Source organism: Pseudophryne corroboree, chromosome 5 (assembly GCF_028390025.1).
Source record: "Pseudophryne corroboree isolate aPseCor3 chromosome 5, aPseCor3.hap2, whole genome shotgun sequence".
In the NCBI taxonomy this organism is placed as follows: domain Eukaryota; kingdom Metazoa; phylum Chordata; class Amphibia; order Anura; family Myobatrachidae; genus Pseudophryne; species Pseudophryne corroboree.
In genome coordinates, this window is record NC_086448.1 from 409816337 (window position 1) to 409830424 (window position 14088).

At 45.9% G+C, this 14088-nt stretch overlaps 1 protein-coding gene across 1 annotated transcript in view; it reads right to left on the bottom strand.

The window, feature by feature from the left end:
* Nucleotides 1-14088, bottom strand: part of ADCY2 (adenylate cyclase 2) — a 1664414-nt gene that overhangs the window by 475422 nt on the left and 1174904 nt on the right. The window contains exon 13 of the mRNA XM_063922769.1: nucleotides 10217-10286. Within this exon, the coding sequence (XP_063778839.1) occupies nucleotides 10217-10286 (70 nt within the window). The remainder of the gene's footprint in view (nucleotides 1-10216; nucleotides 10287-14088) is intronic.

Sequence of the window (14088 nt, forward strand, 5' to 3'; positions counted from 1 at the left end):
ATGTTAAGAGTTGCCAGAATCACGAGTGACAGAAAACAACTATAAACAGCATTAGGTCAAGTTGTCCTTCAATTTCAACAAAGGGGCTATGATAGACATCAATTGGAATCCACAAAGCGTGATATTTTGGAAATACCTACAGTAGATCACTTAAAAAGCAAACTAACAAAAAGATACCACTTATCACCCAGTACACAACAGCTAGTTCAGTTATCACTTGGGCCACCCGTGCCTTGTGGCCCATTGTCAACACAGATACCACGTTACCCTGCTTAAGGATGCGTCTATCATGCCTTGCTTTAAAAGAGGACGGAATCTACGCAATATACTCATAAAAAACGACATCACTCAAAAAAAGACATTAATCCATAAACATGGATGCCAGCATTGCCTTTCATGTACGACGTGTAAGTACATGGACATGGGTTCATCTTTCACCCATCCAAAAACCAAGAAAATTTTCAAAATCAAACATCATGTTACTTGTATATCTCAGTACATTATCTATGTCATCACTTGGCCGTGAGGATTGGTATATGTAGGACAGACCATCCAAACCTTCAGGGAGAGGATGGCTCTCCACCGATCGACCATTAGGGAAACCAAACAACCAGTTGCCCATCACTTCAAAAACACACAGCATCAACTACAAAAACTGAGGTACATTATTGTGGACCATACTCCTACTTACACAAGAGTTGATAACAGAGCGAAAGTGTTGGCACAGAGGGAAATCTAATGGATTCGTTACCAGCACTCACATACACCGTTCATACAGCAATTCACGATCTGTCACAGCTAGCGCAGCAATCTCACTGAATTTATATGCATTGTCGCACATCACATCCTTCTTTGCCTACACTAGCGGGTCACTAGCGGATTATTATTGATTCCTTACACATTGCTCATACAGTAATTCATGATTTGACATAGCTAGCACATCACATTCACTGAATCTATATGCATTATGTTACACAGCATATTCTCCTCCGCTTGCACCAGCGGGTTACCAGTGGAAGTTGGGACGCCCACGGTTGCCTAGATACCAGATGACATCACTTCCTGGTAACCCGGCTCAGGAACTTACCGAAAGTCCAGACCAATGCCAGCTCCCGCTGTTCTGCAACGCGGCCTTACAGACTTACGCACACTTTTAAGGTAAGATTTTTGCACTGTTTGGTTTGTTTTGTTCCACAGCATACAGCCTTGAAAAAAGTGTCCTGCGTGGCGCTGAAACGTTGACAAGCTATGCCATTTTTATTTTTTTGATTCACTAAAGCTTCACTTTTGTGCATCAGTCCTCCGAGTGCCGCCTGGTTCTTACAAATTGAGAGTGGGCAAATGCTAACCCCCCCTCCCTGGGACTACATACACCTGTATATCTCTACAAGGAAGGCACCGTTGCAGTTGCAATATATACGGGGAGTGCCGACCAATCCAGGACAGAGTTATCAATAGGAAAAACATGGTCATCACTGGTGAAACACCTTACTAATTTACAGGGATAAATTAAAACAAAACAGGCAAGAAGGGTTATCATTCTTTGATAAATAAGACTATGCTGGGATACCCAAAATTTTGCCCATGCTGATACCTACCATCGCTGATTCCCACAACTGGAACTCTCCCTATCAGACTGTCCACCTCTCTCTAAAGCTTCAAATGGGCTCTTAAGAACTAGAGATGTGCGGCGGGCACTTTTTGTGTTTGGGTTTTGGTTCCATCCTCGTGTTTTGGATCTTGATTGGTTTTGCCAAAACAACCCTTTCGTGTTTTGGTTTTGGATCTGGATGATATTTGAAAAAATCATAAAAACACCTAAAATCACAGACTTTGGGGGTAATTTTGATCCTACGGTTTTATTAACCTTAATACTATTTATTTCCACTACCGTATTTTTCGGACCATAAGACGCACCTGACCATAAGACGCACCTGGTTTTTAGAGTAGGAAAACTGGAAAAAAAATTCTGAACCATTTCTGCTTTATCATCCTTGCGCTGCCTCCCTAGTTTTCACCAACCTCTAAGAGATATTTCTGTGTGATTTCTCAGACTCCTACAAGGATTCTGTACAGTGCAGCCTTCTGTCAGAGCCAGCATACAGAGACACACACACATCAGAGCCAGCATACACATAGACACACACACACACACACACACACACACACACACACACACACACACACACTGACAGTAACAGTGGTTCCCCGCGTCCAGGCTCTCAGCTAACGCTGCCCGCGGTGCACTCCTGAGGAGGGAGGAGGTGGCGGGGAGCGGGGGAGTCACATGATGCCGGCTCTGCTGCTGAGATGGGCTCTGAGATGCGGGCGCTCTGCGCTCTGCTGATGACGGCGCAGCAGCAGCATCCAGGACCCGCCGCTACCCGCCGGCCGCCGGCGCTACCTGCAAACACGTCTTATTCGCTCCATAAGACGCACATACTTTTTCCCACACATTTTTGGGGAGAAAAAGTGTGTCTTATGGTCCGAAAAATACGGTAATTTCTTGTCTATTCTGAACACCTCACAATATTGTTTTAAGGCCAAAAGGTTGCACCGAGGTGGCTGTATGATTAAGATAAGCGACACAAGTGTGCGGCACAAACACCTGGCCCATCTAGGAGTGGCACTGCAGTTGCAGACAGGATGGCATTTAAAAAAAACTAGGCCCCAAACAGCACATCATGCAAAGAAGAAAAAGAGGTGCAATGAGGAAGCTGTATGAATAAGCTAAGCAACACAAGTGTGCGGCACAAACAACATGGGACGTGCTGGAATTTGCCCAGATGTAATACATGCACAATATTGTTGGCACAGGAAAGCGTACCCCTAAACCACACACACATGGCAAAGCCTGTAAAATTAATTTGGATAATAATAACAACCCTTTTATTTGAAGCGATTGTAATAATTTGCAGCACAGGCGAGCGTACCCATACACCACACAGGGCAAACCCTGTAAAAATTATTTGGATAATAATATAAGTAATGTATATAACCCTTTTATTTGCTGCAATACAATACAGAGAACAATACAGCAGGGGATTAAGTCATTACAGCAGGGGATTAAGTCCGACTGGCAAGTCTCAGTTAATTCTATTAAAGGTCAAGATAAACGTGGACCCATCTGTATAACCCTTTTATTTGTAGTAAATAATATACAGCACACCACCACTGGAGTTATGGCAGCACAAGACACCACCACTGGACTGATGCAGCACAAGACAGCACCACTGGACTGGACTTATACGGCAGTACCCCTGGACTTATATGGCAGTACCCCTGGAGTTGTACGCAGAGCCGAATTAAGACCATGGGGGGCCCGGGGCACTTAAGAGAGTGGGGCCCCTAATAGAGAAGGCAGAATATATATATATATATATATATACACATATACACACACACACCCAGGGCCTCGCAGGGACTAGTGGGGTACAACACAAGCCTAGAGCCGGCTGTATACCATGCCCCTTGTCAGCCTCACATACCCACTCCCCTGTGCCTCCTGTACCTGACACCCCTTTGGTCCCCGTCCCTCCACTGTATATCCCAGAGGAGGTCCCTTCCCAGGTGCGGGTGCGGGGGTTAGGAGGGAGTTTATGGGGTGTGAATGTGGGAGACAGTGGGAGTAGGATGTGTGGTGGGGATAGAGAATTTGGGTGTATGTGGGGTGAACACGGGGACTAGGCTGTGGGGTGTAGAGGATTATGGGGTGTATGTGGGGGAATAGGGTGTGTGGCAGGGGTAGAGGGTTATGGGGCGTATTGTATGGGCAGTGGCAAACGCAGGATTTCCATGGGGGGGTTTCCGTACATGTATGTATTCATGTGTTTGTATACGTATATGTGTGGGTGGGTATACATGTACTGTGTATGAATATACTGTATATAATCCCAGTAAAAAAGGCAGGTGCACTCAGATTCTACCAAAAACTGTAATGATGCAAAGTCACAGCATATCAACATGTCAGGGCTACGGGCCCCCGAAACGTGGATATATGCTGTGACTTTGCATCATTACAGTTTTTTGGTAAAATCTGAGTGCACCTGACTTTTTTATCGGGATTATAATTATTTACAGAGGGCACTCGAGTATTATTTTGAATGTCAGAGGAGTGCCGGACCACCGTACATACACATACACACACACACACACACACACACACACACACTATACATGGACACAGCATACATGCATGCGCGCGCGCACACACACACACACACACACACACACACACACAATACAGCACACATATATACACACATAGTATACATGCACACAGCATACATACAAACACACACACACAGACTATACATGCACGCAGCATACATACACACTGTATACACACATACGCAGTATACATACGCATAGCATACATACACAGTATACATGCATTCATAGTATATACACACACACACACACACTATAGATGCATATAGCATGCTTTGCATACACACACACTACACATGCCATACTACACACACCATTATAAGTAACTACAGCCTTCCCTCACCATTCCTCCCCCCTGCCCGCCAGCCAGCCAGCCTATTTAATTACACACCACCTGCCTCTCCTTCAATCCCTACATACAGTATCTAACACCCACCTGGATTCCATGAGTGTATTGGACACATCCACTGCCTACTCAGTACCCTCACCAGCCTTTTTCTCTTTCACCTCACAACTCACATACACGTACAGTACCTCCTGAGAGGAGCTGTGTGCTGCGCTGTCACTGCAGCTCCCTCTACAGGCACCAAGCAGCAAGCGTCTCTGTGTAAGGATGGAGCTGCTGCAGCCTGTCAGTTCCTCACGCTATAAACACAAAAAAAAAAAAACGATCAGCAGCGCAGATGGATCGGCGGCCAGGGGGGGTTTCTAGGTACTCGGAAACCCCCCCTGCGTGCGCGTATGATGGGGGGACTGGAGTAGGGTATGTTGGGAGGTAGAGCGCTATGGGATGTATGTGCCCTGCACTCCCGTCCCCCCTGCCACACCGCAGATCGGATCTCTCTTCCGATCTGATCTGCGGTGCTGTGCTCCCCGGCTCCCGTCCTCACTGCAGCAGCAGCTGCGCACAGACAGGACAGCTGAGCGGAGCGACGGCTCAGCTGTCCAATAAAGTATGAATGAAGCAGCCTGCCGCTCAGTCATTGGCTGGGCACGCAGGCTGTTTCATTGATACATTATTGGACAGCTGAGCCGTCGCTCTGCTCAGCTGTCCTGTCTGTGCGCAGCTGCCGCAGTGAGGACGGGAGCCGAGGAGCACAGCACCGCAGATCGGATCGGAAGAGAGATCCGATCTGCGGTGTGGCAGGGGGCCCTTTTGGAAAGGGGGGCCCGGGGTACGTATCCCCCGGGCCCCCCCCTTAATCCGGCTCTGGTTGTATGGCAGTGTCAGACAGGATGGCAATTACTGGTAAAGGTCTTCCCGAAGGAATTTACAATTAATTTTGATGGGCTAAGAAATCTTATCCTTTTCCTCGCAGCCCCAGTTGCAGGAGAAAATGAAGGACGACCTGTAGATGGGTCACGTTCCACTTGAGTTGACAATTTTCTCACCAGCACATCTTTGAACCTCTGCAGACTTGTTTCTGCCGGAAAGCGAGATACAACATAGGCTTTAAACCTAGGATCGAGCCTGGTGGCCAAAATGTAGTGCTCTGATTTCAACAGATTGACCACCCTTGTATCCTGGCAAAGCGAATGAAGGGCTCCATCAACAAGTCCTACATACTTTGCGGAATTGCTCCATCTTAGCTCCTCCTTCAATTTCTTCAGCTGCTTCTGCAAAAGCCTGATGAGGGGAATGACCTGACTCATGCTGGCAGTGTCTGAACTGACTTCACATGTGGCAAGTTCGAAGGGTTGGAGAACCTTGCACAAGACAGAAATCATTCTCCACTGCGCTTGAGTCAGGTGCATTATCCCTCCTTTGCCTATATCGTAGGCAGATGTATAGGCTTGAATGGCCTTTTGATTCTCCTCTATCCTCTGAAGCATATAGAGTGTTGAATTCCACCTCGTTACCACCTCTTGCTTCAGGTGATGGCAGGGCAGGTTCAGGAGTGTTTGATGGTGCTCCAGTCTTTGGCATGCGGTGGCTGAATGCTGAAAGTGGCCCACAAATTTTTGGCCTACCGACAGCATCTCCTTTGGGTGTGGTATGGAAGGTAGATAGTAACTAGGTCGACAGTGTCTAGGTTGACAACTATTGGTCGACAGTAACTAGGTCGACAGGGTCTCTAGGTTGACAGGGTCTTTTGGTTGACATGGTCTAGGTCGACAGGTCAAAAGGTCGACATGAGTTTTTTTATTTTTTTTTGGTGTTGTTTTCTTCGTAGAGTGACCGGGAATCCCAATTAGTGCACTGTGTCCTGTCACATGGCTTGCTTCGCTCACCATGCTTCGGACATGGTGCCTCGCTCTGCTACTGCTTCGCTCGGCACAGATTACTATTCCAATCGTAGTCCACGTGGATCATTAAGTATGAAAAAATGCGAAAAAATTGTGAAAAACTCATGTCGACCTTTGACCTGTCAACCTAGACCATGTTGACCTAAAGATCCTGTCGACCTAGAAACCCTGTCGACCTAGTTACTGTCGACTAACAGTGGTCGACGTAGACACTATCAACCTAGTTACTGTCGACATAGAGACTGGATCCCATCTCCTTCATGCCCCTGTCATTTTTCAAAAAAATTCTGCACCACCAGATTAATTGTATGTGCAAAACATGGGACGTGCTGGAATTTGCCCAGATGTAATGCACGCACAATATTGGTGCCGTTGTCTGATAGAACGAATCCCCACGAGAGTCTAATTGGGGTAAGCCACTGTGCAATGATGTCGTTCAGTTTCCGTAAGAGGTTGTCAGTGGTGTGTATCTTATGGAAAGCGGTGATACATAGCATAGCCTTCCTAGGAATGAGTTGGCGTTTGCGAGATGCTGCTACTGGTGCCGCTGCTGTTGTTGCTGCGGGAGGCAATACATCTACCCAGTGGGCTGTCACAGTCATATAGTCCTTGGTCTGCCCTGTTCCACTTGTCCACATGTCCGTGGTTAAGTGGACAGTGGGTACAACTGCATTTTTTAGGACACTGAGGACACTTTTTCTGATGTCTCTGTACATTCTCTGTATCGCCTGCCCAGTGAAGTGGAATCTTGATGGGATTTGGTACCGGGGACACACTACCTCAAACAATTCTCTAAGTCCTACTGAACTAATGGCGGATACCGGATGCACATCTAACACCAACATAGCTGTCAAGGCCTCAGTTATCCGTTTTTCAAATGGATGACTGCTGTCATATTTCATCTTCCTCACAAAGGACTGTTGGACAGTCAATTGCTTAGTTCAAGTAGTACAAGTGGTCTTATGACTTCCCCTCTGGGATGATGATCGACTCCTAGCAGCAAAAACAGCAGCGGCAGCAACAGCAGCAGTAGGCGGATTCAAGGACTCAAGGATACTCCAGAGGAATCCCGGTTAGGAGAGGACTCCTCAGTCTTGCCAGTGACATTGCCTGCATGACTACTGACGTTCCTAACTGAGGAGGAAGTTGACGTTGAGGGAGTTGGTGGTGTTGCTTGTAGGAGCTTGGGTACAAGAGGAAGAAGGGATTTAGGTGTCAGTGGACTGCTTACACTCTTACCCAAAGTTTCACAACTTGACACTGGCTTCTGATGAATGCACAGCAGATGAAGTATAAGGGAGGATGTTCCTAGGTGGTTAACATCCTTACCCCTCCTTATTACAGATTGACAGAGGCAACACACGGCTTGACACCTGTTGTCCGGATTTGTGGAGAAATAATTCCACACCGAAGAGGTGGCTTTTTTAGTATTTTGCCCAGGCATCACAATGGGCTTATTCAACCCACGGCCAACGGGTGTCTCCCCCGGTACCTGATTTAAACAAACCACATCACCATCAGAATCATCATCATCAACTTCCTCCTCAGCACCAGCAACACCCATATCCTCATCCTGGTGTACTTCAACAGCAACATCTTCAATTTGAATATCAGAAACTGGACTGTGGGTACTCCTTTCAGCACTTGCAGAGGGCATGCAAATGGTGGAAGGAGCCAACTCTTCCCGTTTAGTGTTGGGAAGGTCAGGAATCGCAACCGCCGACACACTTGGACTCTCCTTGGGGATTTTTGATACCATCTTAGAATGCACAATTCTTTGCTGTGCTTTTGCCAGCTTAACTCTTAGCATTTTGCTAGGGGGGGGGGGGGGGTGAGGGCTTCCATCGTTATGTGAAGCTGAACCACTAGTCATAAACATAGGCAAGGCCCTTAGCCGTTCCTTGCCACTCCGTGTCGTAAATGGCATATTGGCAAGTTTACGTTTCTCCTCAGACCATTTAAATTTATTTTTTTGGGTCATTTTACTGAACTTTTGCTTTTTGGATTTGACATGCCCTCTACTATGACATTGGACATCGGCCTTGGCAGACGACGTTGATGGCATTTATTGCCTATGTCATGACTAGTGGCAGCAGCTTCAGCACTAGGAGGAAGTGGTTCTTGATCTTTCCCTATTTTATTCTCCAAATTTTTTTCTCCATTATTTTTCTGGATTTATATAACACAATATGCGGCACAGGAGAGCGTACCCCTACACCACACAGGGCAAACCCTGTAAAAATTATATTTGGATTAAATGTTAATAACCCCTTTATTTGGAGTAAATATTATACAGTACAGGACACTACCACTGGTCTGATGCAGGACAACACAGCGACACTGTAAGGGACTTATTATACAGCAGCACTGGACATATGACAGCAGAGGATACCACCACTGTGACTGATCACTGGACTGACTGATGCCCAGGACACTACCACTAGTCTGATGCAGGACAACACAGCGACACTGTAAGGGACTTATTATACAGCAGCACTGGACATATGGCAGCAGGGGACACCACCACTGTGACTGGTCACTGGATTGACTGATACACAGGACACTACCACTGGTCTGATGCAGGACAACACAGCGACACTGTAAGGGACTTATTATACAGCAGCACTGGACATATGGCAGCAGAGGACACCACCACTGTGACTGGTCACTGGACTGACTGATGCAGCCAAGACACTACACCGGACTGAGCAGCACAAGACAGCACTATAATCACCACCCCATTTTCCCACCCGCACAGACACTGAGGACGGAGACACATCCTCTCACTACACTCTCTAGGACTGGAGTTAAAATGGCGGCGAAGCGCGGCTCCTTATATGGTATCCAAACCCCACGAGAATCTGACAGAGGGATGATGACGTTTTGCATCGTTCTGGTTTCCGAGTCAGGCGGGAAACCCGAGCCGGGCTCGGATCTGGGCTCGGGACATGAAGTTTGGTAGGGTTCAGTTCTCTGAGAACCGAACCCGCTCATCTCTATTAAGAACCACTTCTTTATTAAATCCTTCCAGCTTTCATCCAAAGTAATTGCTCTATGCTTCATGTATACTGTCTCTCTCCTCTATGTCACACCTTGTTTGTCAGATTCTCCCCTTTAGAATGTAATCTCTCATGAGTAAGGTACTTTTCTCTTATGTGTTTTTGCTACCCTCAATTATACCACATCTCCATTGCCATCAAACTTTGGGTACAGCTGCTTGTGTTTTTGTGGGTATTTGGACTATATAAGGAGCAATGTTTATATAGTTTGTATCCCATGTAAACACTAAGTTTATTTTTTTTTTTCTGTTGGAGCCAATTAACCTACTGTACCATTATATTAATGGATAGGTTTACTGAACTAGTCTATAATGAATTTTTTGCAATTTACATTTTCTATAAATCTATGAAAATTCCAAGAATGGCATTCTGTCTACAGAATGAGAGACGTTGTACTGTACTTGGCAAACATAGAAATAAACAGTATAGACATTTTCAGGGTCAACTCTTTAAAACCCAGCATTATAACTGTAAATTACAGATTTATAAGAAAATAGCAATCAACAACAGATTTAATCAACTTACAGTGGTGTAAATTCATGTTTAAGGAAAAAAAAAATCACTGGTGCACTTTTAAACATAGTAAGTTTTGTTCTACATTTACCTCCTTCCCATGCATCAAACTTTATTTACAGTAATTTGGCAAATCTATTCCAGAAAAACTGACAATAGTTATAAAAACTAAACACTGAAAATGACTCTCTTGATGGATACTTTCTGACTTGTAGCCATTTACTTACTTCTTTTTCTAGAGTTTTGTTATGGAAAAGTAATGATATTCTTTGTATGTCCTCTGATTTAAGCCACTGTCTGCAAAAGAAAGCAGTGATGTAAGATATGTAATTACAATGATAAACAGTAAACAGACAGTAAACGCGGTTTATGCACTTAATATCCACTAACAAATGTGTCTTGCAAATTGTTTGAGCTTTCTCTCCTGTCACTGTATCACACTGTGGGGCAACTAAATTAGCGCTGATGGCCACATAGGGCCTCATTCAGAGATGTACCAGTGTATCATGAGTGGCAATAATTTTGTGAATAAATCCTCACTGCAAGCAACATTGCACAGTGTGACCATGGTGCATGCGTAGTTGTCTGATAATCATTCAGCTCCGTAAATAATGGCATTGAGTACATCTCTGAATCATGCCCATAGTGCCTTTGGAATTAGTCAGAATGGCAGCACTTTGCAACCACTATCATCGGCAAGGTGTAAGGAAAATGGGGGATGTTGGGATACTGTACAATGATGTACACAGCCAAATATCATGGCTGCACTTTGCAGATAATCGAATACAACTCTATATTTACATTATCCCCGTAGGAAACTGAAAGATCAGTTTTGTGGAGGTTACATTATCAACACACAAATGCAATAGAAACAGGAGACATAAGGGCTAAAGAACTGGCTGTGGTTCATAGGGTCGACCACACTTAGGTCGAAAGTTAGTAGGTCAACCACAATTGGTCGACAGTGACTTATACCCCTTTTACACCTACGAGCACGGGTCGCAGCCGGGAGCCTGACACGGGAGCTGCCCCCTGCTGCGACCCGTGCTCGGTCCCTTTCCCATTAGCAGTCACAACCCGGCATATGCCGGGTTGGTGACGCTTCTAGCTACACGGCAGGGGCGGCGCAGGGAGATCACATGATCTCCCAGCGCCGCCCATCCATACAGTGTAAACGGGAGCCGTGTCGCATCGACACGGCTCCCGTTTACACTACACCCTACCCGGATCATTCCCGTGTCCTACCCAGGTAAATAGCCGGGTAGGATTCACGGGTCACTTGATCCGGGTTTACCCTTTTCCACTTGCCAAAAACACGGGTAAATGCGCGCCCCCGTGCATTTACCCGTGTTTTTTGAGCTAGTGGAAAAGGGGTATAATACTGTGGAAGCTGCTGAGAGCAACGCTAGGTATATCTCCCAACATGACCCTCTCCAGGAAGGACAGAATGCTCTATTCCTGGAATTTCCTTTTAATTTATGACTGCCATCACCTGTGCTGAACACCTTTCTTATCCATTAACCTGTTCTACACAGGTGCCAGCAATCATAAATGAAGAGGGAAGTCCAGGGGCAGAGCATTTTCTCCCTCCTGGAGAGGGCTATGGGGGTCATTCCGAGATGATCGTAGCTGTGCTAAATTTAGCACAGCTACGATCATTCACACTGACATGCGGGAGGATGCCCAGCACAGGGCTATCCCGCCCCGCATGTCAGTGCCGCCCCCCCCCGCAGAAGTGCATAGGCATTGCACAGTGGCGATGCCTTTGCACTTCAAGAGTAGCTTCCGACCAGCGCAGCTTTAGCGTGCTGGCTGGGAGCTACTCATCGCTCTCGAGCCCACAGCAGCTGCGTGTGACGTCACGCAGCCGCTGCAGCCCGGTCCCCGTTCGGTCCGGCCACGCCTGCATTGGCTGGACTGCGCCCACGAAACGGCGGCAAAAGCCACCGTTCTGCCCCCCCGCCCAGCGACTGCCTCTGCCCATCAATCAGGCAGGGGCGATCGTAGTGGTCCAACGGCCTTTGGCCGTCTGGCATGCGCCGGCACACTGCGGCGCCGGTGCATGCGCAGTTCTGAGTCGATTGCACCGCTGCGATAAACTGCAGCATGCGATCAGGTCAGAATGACCCCCTATGTTGGGAGGTATGCAATAGGCGAAGAAACGCGATATCAATGGTGGGGGACAAGAACGAGAGGCTAATGGACAGTTCATAGTTTGTTGCATGAGTACTAATCCAAGCAAGCTGCATTAATGAGAAATACTAGCAGCTACAAGAAGGAGGAAAAAGGAGGACATCTATTTTAGCAATCTGCAGTAACTGGCTGCTAATGAGAACCAGCAGTATAGGGAAACAATCCACCTGCTCCGAAAAAGGACTTTAGTATACTGGCACATTTTTTGCGTGTGTGTTTTTATATATTATTTATATGTTTTAAATTGTGTTTTTAAATTGATGTTTGACTGAGCAGTGCTTCTTTTTTCTGTGGTTGACTATGTCCCTTAAAGGTGCCCATACTCTAGATGATATTATGAGCGATTTGTAGATTTCCAACGGATCGGAACTACAAATCATTTATAATAGTGCAGATTGTTCAGTGTCACTGTCAGTGAATGATAACGATCACAATGCACGGTCCCGCTGGTCATTGGTCAGAGCTTCTGATCTTCCCTGCTGCAGGGAAGTCAAAAACAGCATGTTCCTGGATGTAGCCACTCCCAGATCTTAAGATATATCTTACTGTATTGTACTATATAGTTTGCCCAGGACTACCGGGAAGCTGCCAGAGAAATTCAAGGAAAATCGTTAATCAGAAAGCATCATTTACAGGTCGTCAATTGTATGGGCACTTTAAGATTTTCGTACCTATTGTGAGAAGTTGAGGAACTGTGGTGAATGCTGTGTGGGTGTGACCAGTGACATATGGGCATGTACACTCCATACACTATAAGCCCCAATGTCTCTTAAAATATTTAATAGTAGTAAAACAGCATGACTTTTTGAGGAAATTAGAAATATAATTTTAATTCTTATGATTTATGGCAATCATGTGACCAGCTGGGCTGCTAATCATCATCATGGTGTCACGGTAATAGGCCTACTTTAATCAGGGGCCTGGAGCTGTAGCTCCATCTGCCCCATTGTTAATCTGGCCCTGCTGATATGGCTAATGAAGACATCAGCACAGCCACTCACATCTCCTCCAGTTTGTGTACATCGCATGCTGAGGAGGAATTTGGGGTTCTGTGTACTGTGAAGCCCGATCTATATTTCTCTGGTGGTAGGTTCATGCATATATTCTTGTAGCACTTGTCCCACTCAATGTAGTATACTGTGGCAATGTTTATAGAACAGATACATAATGGTACCGTGGCTCCTTTTTCAAACCAGGAACCAGCTTATCTCTGGAGTCTGGGCGTATTTTCTACCAACAGGCTTGCCAGTTTTTAACTAGCATAGGGCTGGAGTCAGTGGTGCAACCGATGGTGGCGTATAAAGACACACAAAGCATGATTGCAGAGTCTGTGGGTGCTGACAGTGGGCGAATCAGTTATTTCACACTCAGGTACACCGATGTATACCAGGGAAGGGCTGTGTAGCTGCATTAGCATAAAGTCACAGATACAACTACAGCAACAGATGCAGGGAAAGCTGGTATTTCCTTAGATTCAGAATTAGGCCCTATGAGAAGGGAGTATCTCACCTCCTCAACATACCCACCCCTATTCGGGTGCTTCCAGTAATTTACCAAGATGGTTTTCCATCCCAATCTGCCCCTGAACCCGTGGTATTACCCCAAATCATAGTTTCAACTCAGGACTATGCCTACTCTCAAGATTTTCCCTTATTTCTGTATGGTTTTTCAAATTGCTGTAACACTAGATCCTCTGTATCACGTGCTACGTTTATGATGTCTGTAAAGTACCTTGAGTCCTATGGGAGAAAGAGTGCTATATAAATAAAACTGTTATTATTATTAATTATTATTATTATTATTATTATTATTATTAATGTATGTATCTCCCCATATGTCATAGTTGCCTACCCTCCCTCATTCTGCAGGAGACTCCCTGAAAGAGCAGCAATCTCCCTGACTCCCT